At 47.0% G+C, this 9,350-nt stretch overlaps 1 protein-coding gene and 1 long non-coding RNA gene across 2 annotated transcripts; one reads left to right on the forward strand and one right to left on the reverse strand.

Moving 5' to 3' along the window:
* Positions 1-2,553, forward strand: LOC132475681 (uncharacterized). Its single transcript, XR_009529964.1, has 6 exons — positions 1-122; positions 401-518; positions 939-983; positions 1,632-2,079; positions 2,188-2,222; positions 2,328-2,553. It is a non-coding gene; the product is annotated as an uncharacterized LOC132475681 (long non-coding RNA).
* A 179-nt stretch (positions 2,554-2,732) lies between these two features.
* On the reverse strand, positions 2,733-9,350 carry rnf150b (ring finger protein 150b). Its single transcript, XM_060076925.1, has 6 exons — positions 8,484-9,350; positions 6,993-7,243; positions 5,816-5,970; positions 4,853-4,949; positions 4,443-4,701; positions 2,733-4,353 (listed from the first exon to the last, which is right to left on the reverse strand). The coding sequence occupies exons 1-6, from the start codon at positions 8,935-8,937 to the stop codon at positions 4,235-4,237; spliced, it is 1,335 nt and encodes a 444-aa protein (XP_059932908.1). The 5' UTR covers positions 8,938-9,350; the 3' UTR covers positions 2,733-4,234.

The following is a 9,350-nucleotide window of genomic DNA, read 5'->3' on the forward strand; positions in this document are numbered from 1 at the left end:
TGCTGGAGCCAGCCAGTCTGGTGGTAGATGTGGCTGTCGAGGGCAACGAGGAATTCCATGAACAGCACCAACTCTACGATAAAGAGAATACCACACCAGAGGGGAGCATCTCAGACAAACAGGTAAGAGACACACACACACACACACACACAAAAGTGAATACACCCAACACACACCTTATTTATACACTATGAACATACAAAGTTAGAATTGCTAATACAAGTGGCATTTATGTGTGTACTCGTACAGAGTGCATATTATGTATGAGTGTGTGTGCTTCATTCTACATGAAGCAGTATTTTGTAGTATCTGTAGTATTTTTATCTACACTTGTCTACAGAGGGTATATAACTGTATGTGTGTCTACAGAGTGTGTATAACTGTATGTGTGTGTCTACAGAGTGTGTATAACTGGCGTATAGATCTCTCCAAGGCTGAGAAGTACTGGGATGGCTGGTTCAGAGGGACCTCCAACCTCTTCCTGAGCTGCAACCTGCCCAAACTGCTGTTACTGGCTGGTAGGTCTCTTAAAGCCTCCACAATGTGACTGCTATTGGCTGCTTGGTGGGCTTAACCCTCCCCATACTACTGTTACTGGCTGGTAGGTCTCTTACACCCTTGTCCAAACTACTGTCATTGGTTGAAAGGCTGCTACACCCTCCCCCAAAATACTGTTACTGGCTGGTAGGTCTCTTGCCCCCTCCCCCAGACTACTGTTATTGGGTGGAAGGTTGTTACACCCTCCCCCAAACTATTGCTATTGGCTGGCAGGTCTCTTACAGCTTCCCCAAACTACTGTAGATCGCTAGTAGGTCTCTTACAGCCTCCCAAAACTACTGTATATGGCTGGTAGGTCTCTTACACCCTCCCCCAAACTGTGATTATTCAGATGATCAGAATACTGAAATAAAGGCAGTGTTTTCAATGTGTGATTGAAGGGGTGGATCGTCTTGACAGAGATTTGACCATCGCACAAATGCAAGGTAACCAGACTGACACAACACACACAGGGGGTAACCATGGTAACCAGTTAGACTACTGTAACACACACACACTCACAACAGCACCTGAATCTACCAGAGAGGCACACACACACACACACACACACAGTGGTAACCCATTGTGCAAGTTAAACTGACGAGGCACAATTTCAGTAACCAGTAAATCTGATGCAGCAGACACAGTGGTAATCATGGCAACCAGTTATACTGACAACAGCAAACGATCTTCATCATGATGTCCAACTAGACTGACACAGCACACATTCGTAACTATGGTAATAGTTTGGACTGACTCAACCCCTTGCATGTGCATGAAATAAACACGCACACACATTCACACGTACAGTGTTCTCTCGTGCACGGTAGAGTATGTATCCATTGGTAACAATACCACACATTTTAATGATCTCCTTTGACATCAGAACAGCAAAGAACCATCAGATAAGCAGCCACGGGCAGGGTTATAAAAAAAGATTTGTATCATTATGAGAGCGCGGGTGCTGACAACACAAACACAAACACACACACAGCCTCTTCAGGGTCAGCTGTTGATGTCAACAACCTGAAACTGACAAGGAGAGAGAGAGAGAGAGAGAGAGAGAGAGAGAGAGAATAACTGTGTGTCACCAGGTAAATTCATGATGCAGCTGCTGCCCCCTTGTGGCCATGCAGTGCAAGAAGACCACCCCGACAAGGCAAGAGACATGTGACACCCTGTGTGTATTTTTGTAAAAACAATAAAACATGCATTTGTTCATTTGCATGTATGTGCATTTGAATTATATTTTATATTTCGTGCCTGTATCTGGATGTATTTATATATTTAATTGCTTGTGTATTTCATTAAAAGTCATATTTGTGTGTGTGTGTGTGTGTGTGTGTGTGTGTGTGTGTGTGTGTGTGTGTGTGTGTGTGTGTGTGTGTGTGTGTGTGTGTGTGTGTGTGTGTGTGTGTGTGTGTGTGTGTGTGTGTGTGTGTGTGTGTGTGTGTGTGTGTGTGTGTGTGAGTAGGTTGCTGATGCTATAACCAGTTTTCTTTTGAGACATAAGTTTGCAGAGTCCAGAGAAGATAACCAGAGGTCAGGGACATGCAAAACACACACACTCACGCACTATCTCCTCTATGACACTAACAGTTCATGATGCTTGCTAAGCTGGATTGAACTCTGATCTGTCTCCCTCTCTAGCTCTCCATTGCCCTTTACACAGTGAAGACTGAAATGTAAGACACACACACACACACACACACACACACACACACACACACACGTGTTAAATACACAGCATAAAGGTATTGCATGTATCTCTATGCATGTGTGTTCCACAGACTATCCTCTAGACCAGAGGGCTGCCCTCAAGTGCTTCTCAACTATACTTAACCTAGAAGACGTTTCCCTAGAAGAAGAGCAGAAGTTTGTGGTTCCATTTTATTCATTTCGTGGAAATCAACGTCACTGGGCTGAAATGTTCTACGTTCAAGACAATCTGTGTCCCTGTATTAAGATGTGGCTTTGAATCGCTTTGATTAAACCAGTCTCACCTCTTTGATTAAACCAGTCTCACCTCTTTGATTAAACCAGTCCAACCTAAGAGTAAACTAGTCTAACCTCAGATTGTTAAACCAGTTTAACCTCTCAAGAGTAATCAAATGTTACATCACGTTAAATCACTCAGTACCAACCCCAACACGCATCCTCTTCAAACAGCAATCATTTCAACAAAACGTTTGGAACTTCTTTGACATTTTATTGTGTGATTGCGCTGTGGTAGTGTTGACTATGAAGGAACAGTAAACAAGCTAATTACTTCATTCTTCACAAATTGTCGAGGTCAGCAGAGGCCCAAGGTATCAGACAATTAGTTTGGCGAGGAGTTGACCTCACTAAACATATTCCAGCATAGGAACCCTGATTCAACAACACGTCGCACTGAGAAAGAGAAATCTAAATAAAATGTGTGTCAACATCATACATTTAAAAAGGAGTTTAGAATAATTCATTAACACAACAAATTAAAAAGTCCCATCCAACAGCCAATTGTATTGGTCAGTGTCTTCCCAATACATAAAAGCAAATCGGGACTGCATGTAGTGTAGTTCTCGCACGAGTCTTGGTGTTTCGTTTCAAAATAAGGGTCATCCTTTAAAAATAAAAGTAAGTCATTGAAAACCAGGAAATGTAGCCAGGGAATCTGGACAACCATGTAAATCAGTTTTAAAGTGTCCGTTCAAAATAAAAGTTTCTTATAAAATCCAACTGAATATTGACCGCCGTGTAACTCACAGCAGTCCCACTTTGTCCTTTCAAAATATAGGTCCTTCTTTCAAAATAAAAGTATCTTATAAAAATCCGGGCCTATGAATAAGTCTTTAATATTCGACCTTGTGTCCTCCGCTTTTCAACAGTGTCCTTGTATTTGTGCAACTAAATTACAAACCAAATAATTACAAAAACAGTGTTCTCCCATGAGTGTATATAGTCTCTCGTCGTCATCTCTCCTCAACTGGTAACCAGTTGACACGATGTTTCAGATTGTTAAGCCATCCTGTGGCTGGGTTACATGAAGATACATACACACAAGGTCCGAGCTTGGCTCACCAGAAGAGGGTCTCGGGTTCCTCCCCTTCCTCCCTTATTGGCCATGGGCAGAGGTGGGCGGGGCATTCTGCGGTTGGGGTGTGGTCAGGGTCAGGAGCAGAGCTACAACAGTAATGTTGTCTTTACGTTAAGGTAGACCTAGAATTCGGTTGACAACCATGTAACCATATTCAGACCACACACAGACCAGGTAATCACAGTTTAACAACATGTTCCATCCCAGATTAACCCAGACCTAAAACCCAGATTCACAAATGGTCACGTCCCATCTTAATCCAGATCAACAACCCAGTTCCACACCTGGTTTCGGAGCAGGCAAACGCCATGTGCATCCATGAAGGATTCTGGGTAACCGAGTGAATGTATCAAGAGTGAAATCTACTCGGAGCCAGTTTAGTCTCTCTGCTCTCAGTTCGGTGTAACCGCCAGATTGGAGACGATCATTCTACAGGGTTGTGGCTACAGAACCTCGTGGAGCACCCTTCTACCGGGGTTCTGATGCTCCGCAGACCGGTCCACGTCTCCTTCAAAAGGTCCCGACCTCCGTACACAGTCCCCCGTCACAGTGGGCCAGCTTCTGTTGGACTCTGACAGGCTAAAGTCCAAGAGGAGCTGACCTGGCTCTGGACAGCTGCGCTCAGGACTTTTCGACAGAGGGGGAGGGGTCCGGGGAGCCCTCTTCATCCGACAGGCCCGTTTCCACGGCGATGACGAGGGAGGCCACCGAGGCGCCGCTCGCCATCGGCCGGAGCTCCCCTGCGATGGAAAGCAGAGAGAGGAATCACTGACCAGGAGCACACTCTCAGCCTGTCCTCGGACGGTGTCGTGTCCCGCGTGGGTCCCACCTGTGTGCGTGTCCGTGGTGGCAGTGCCCGGGCTGTCCCTCAGGCGGTCCGGGTGGTGGTACTCCTGGGGCAGACCCAGCCGCCGGACCCCCGGGTCCAGCACCGCCGCCGCCGCCGACCCCCCCTCGCTCAGGGTTCCCTCGCTGGACGCCCCCGAGACCCCGGCCTCCACGGCCAGGGCCCCCATGGCTCCCAGCCCCGGGCCCCCCACCACCAGGTCGTAGTCCAGGGGGAGGTCGTCCAGACAGTCTGCATTCAGCTGGGACGGAGAGAGGGAGGAGACGGTTGACATGCCAGCACTGGGGACCAGGGGGGAGGACGAGGTCTAGAGGAAGGGTATCCTAGGACACCAGGAGGGAGGAGAGAGAGGGAGAGAGGGTCCTCGGGGACTGGGAGAGGAGGGGTCTTACAGCGATGCCCAGGGCTTTAAGTATGTTCATCTTGCACATGGGACAGGTTCGGTGGTCCAACAGCCAGGGGTCCACACAGCTTTTATGGAACACATGTCTGGAAGACAAGAATAGAATAGAATAGAATATAATAGAATAGAATATAATAGAATACAACGTAATATATTAATAGTATACACAGACCAGCTTAAAAAGGCAGGCAGCCCTCGATGCAGACATAATGGTATGCATTTATTAGGGCTGTCAAGCAATTCAAATATTTAATAGCTATTAAACACACATTATTTAATCTGTTCAAAATGCACCGTAAAAGGTCATTTTTCCAGTTTGAAATACTCTCATCAACATGTGGGTGGACAAAAATATACTATCTTTATGCATATGTAGTTTGTATATTCATTCCAGAATTAACAAACAAAAAAAAAAAGGACTGGTCAACCCAGGGACTCATACAGGTCAAGCATTTAACAGATACGCTCAAATAACAACTCGTAACTCGTTAAAAGTCGTTTTAAGAGGAAGTACGCTAAATAAGGAGAAACATTCATTTTCTCAGTGACGGAACTTAACGAAGGCGCGTCTTGCCCACAATTCGTAATGCTGCTCCTCGCCACTCGTCTCTCGATCAAATTAATGTCTAGCGGGCTCTCATGGCCCCCGTCTTATAAGGACAGTCCCTGCATTAATGCAGAAAGAATGTCTGTGCAGTTGAAACTAATTTGCGTTGACGCTGTTATTATCGCGTTTATCACCCAGCACTTTTATCTATATATGATAGTATGCCTGCAGGTCAGTTGTCGGACAAAATTGTACAGATTATAATAGCATATATATTATATATAATCATATACCTGAAGGGCAGTACTCAGACCACCTCGTTCGATTGTTACCTCCAATGCAGACATAATGGCACATATATAATAGTATATATTATATAGTATGTACTCATATCTAATCGTCTACCTGCAGGGCAGTACTCGGACCAGCTCGTTGGGCCTGTAGCCCTCGATGCAGACGGCACAGTTATCAAAGTCAGCGTTGGTCTCCTGGTCTCCCTTCCGGATGGTGCGAACCTGAAGCTTACTGATCGCCTTCTTAGCCGCGTCCCCTAGACGACGCTGGAGGAGGGGGGGGGGGTTATGGTTAGAGATGTACTGTATACTCATATATACTTACTAATGTAGATATATTATATATATACTTTGTAATGTGGAGACAATGTGTATCACATTCATGCATGATAATGTGTACAGATATATTCATATATATGTTATAACATGGGGAAGCCATATGGCGATAATAGCTCGTGTACATTAAAGATCTGGGAGGCCTGGCTTGGCAGAGAGATCTTAGCATTGTGCTACGGTGCACGTTCTATCAGTTAAAGCTCCATGGCTCATCCACACATCCAAAGTGGTTTTCTCAGCCAAATCTTAAACCACACATTCTTCAATATTGGTTAATACCTCCGATACGGGTTAGGCTTCCCTGACGCCTAATGCAACGCTGTGTGTGGATGGTGAATCTCCATCTAAGCCGCTGATATTTTGGTATCCTCTACTGAACGGAGGATGTATAACCTGGCTCATTCTAATGCTCTTACGACGACGGTACTTAAAAAGTATCACAATGTTGACGTGCTTCGTAACATGCCCCTCCTTCCTAGAAATTTCTGGCAAAAAACAATTTTTTTTTAAATCACATCATCCCACAAGCTGTCTGTGGGAGAGGCGCTGTAGTTAACATAAAAACATCTTTGAAATCCAGCAGTTGCCAAAGCACGGTAATCACACGAGAATCCATCTGGTCTGTCAATCACAGTAACACACACTTGAGACTAGTACCACACGCCAGCAGCAACACATACGAGACCAGTAACACACTGGAAAAGAAACACGGAAAAGAATCTTGATAAAATCGTGCATAAGGATCCGGCCTGAAAAACACCGAGACATGATATGTTTGCCATATTGCCAACCCCTATGTTATAACGTGTAAATGCATGTACACAATAATGTGGACACAATGTGTACATATCCAATTAGCGATCAAATATTTTAGGCCTCCCCGACCTATTATAATATAGACCTTATTATAAATGGAGACCCTGTGTGTACATATAGAACACACATATCTGTACCTGGTTGCGGTCACGTGCGTTAGCGTAGCGGAACCTCTGGATGTAGTAGAAGACGAGCCAGGCCAGGGAGATGATCATCAGGACGATGAAGGAGATGGAGACGAACACCACCGATGTGCGGCTCACGTACTTCTGGAGGTTCCTGGTGCCGATGCTAATCGCCATGGTTACCGTAACGTTGCGCTCCAGCAGAGCCACGACCTCGCGACCCTTGGGCTCCGGGATCATTATGGCGACCACCTCGCCCGTACCTGGAGAGAGGCCACACACACACACACACACACACACACACACACACACACACACACACACACACACACACACACACACTTCAGTAAGTAGCTCATAAGTGTACAGTATATATATATATTAAGTATGAACCTGTATGAAGCCAGTATGAAGTAAACAAGCCAGTCAAAATCAGGGCCACACACACACACACACACACACACACACACACAGTACGGGAGGCATTGGAAAAGTTGTCCTCAGTTTGGGAACATTCCTGAAGTTCCTTCCTGCTGTACTCATGGAACATCTGGAGGAGGGGGGGCTACAGGAGGAGGAGTAGGACTGATAGCGTAGACCCAGTCAAGGAACTCAAACTCTTGTACCTATGGCTCTTGCACGATGAGGAGCCACTATATATTAGGGTTTACACGTATACGTCTTCCCGGTCACTTACAGTTTAACGCCACAGTGTGTGAAGCATTTCTTATGCAACGTCGCTCATAATAACACTTGTACAAACTGACGATACTGAAAAAGCATCGCAAAGGGGCAGAGGGTCGTAATGGTAACCATTGAGACAATAGGCCCCCCTCCTTCCTGGAACTCTCGGCCCGAAACATTGTTGCGTATTTATCTCATCGTTTTCGAAATGGAGCTCAAACAGGGGGTTCGCTGACACTTAAATGCAGTTGTGGAGTAAGCCCACAGATGTGTGTGTTTCCTATCCCCTCATTCCCCTCCGTTTACAATGACTACAATAATACCATTGTGGAGTCCAAAGTCTACCGGCTCCTTAATGACATGGAATCTGAATTCAGTCTAAGTTACTCAAGTAAGAGAGGTCATTAAGGAGCAGGTAGGGGTTATTGGGCAGCTGGCTCTAGGATGTCTAAAGGCAGGCTATGGACATTGTCCTCTTAACCCAGAACCGTTGGGTTCTAAGATCAAAATGAATTAAAATAATGTGTACTATAAGTACTATTTATTTAACTGTTTAAGTAAATGCTCAATTGTATTTCATAATTGACTTTAATGTCAGGATCCCTGTAACCCTCTCAGAGTATTCAGTATTGAAAGGTAACAGACACCCAAACCCTCTAGGTCTAGAACCGCTTACCTCCTTGCCTGCTTGGGGCTAGGTGATGAACCTACGTGTGTTGGGCTAGGTGATGGAACAACGTGTATTTGGCTAGGTTATGGACCTGTCTGTGTTGGGCAAGGTGATGGACCTACGTGGGATGGGCTAGGTGATGGACCTACCTGCATTGGGCATGGTGATGGTGTCGTTGGAGTTGCTCGTTCCCACGTTAAAGATGACAACAGCCGAGGCGTTCTGTCCGGCCGCGTGGCGGATTTTGTCCTTGTAGGTGCAGTTCCCCCGGGCGATGAGGGCTATCCACGCCCCGGCCTGCCCGGGCACCGAGAACCGGGTGTTGGGGTCGCACGCCTGCCTGTCCTGCGGAGCGGACGGCATCGCCACCGCACCCCGGGCGTCCCGTTTCAGAGAGTGCTCCCCGTAGCGTCCGCACTCCGTCTTCTCCGTGCGGAGCTCCGAGGAGGCGGGGTCCACGTAGGTGATGTTGACGAAGGCGGTGTACCACTCCTCCCGCTCGGCCACGGTGAAGTCGAGGCACAGGAGGTGGACGAAGCAGAAGGAAAGTAGCCACGTAGAAAGCGCCAGACTGCGGCACGCCGCCACCAGAGACCCCGCCATCACCGCCCTTATTTAATAAAGGTTCAACCGTCCCTGGACGCGGTCGACGCCACGGCCGTCTCTACTCCACCATGCTACACCGCTAACAGCTGGCTTATGTTTACCGGCCTGTTCCCCGTCCCCTCGCCGTGGAGGGTCACTCCCTCCGGGGCGCTGTTGCGGGAGTTGCTTGCTGCGAACAAAACAAACACACACCCCCAGGGGGAAATTCTCCACGCAACGAAGGACGTGTCGATAAACACGGCGGACTGGTTGTGGGCGAACGGTATGTGTTAGCAGGTAGCAGGGTTTGGTTTATTAATTCTCCGGGATAAGTTAGTGTGTGGCGGTTGGGAGCTGCAGGCCTGGCCGTGTTGTTGTGACTGGAAGACGGGGAGCAGAGAGCAGGTCGGGGCGAACGTTCTGTAGCAGCG

The sequence above is a fragment of the Gadus macrocephalus genome, chromosome 17 (genome assembly GCF_031168955.1).
Source record: "Gadus macrocephalus chromosome 17, ASM3116895v1".
Taxonomy (NCBI): domain Eukaryota; kingdom Metazoa; phylum Chordata; class Actinopteri; order Gadiformes; family Gadidae; genus Gadus; species Gadus macrocephalus.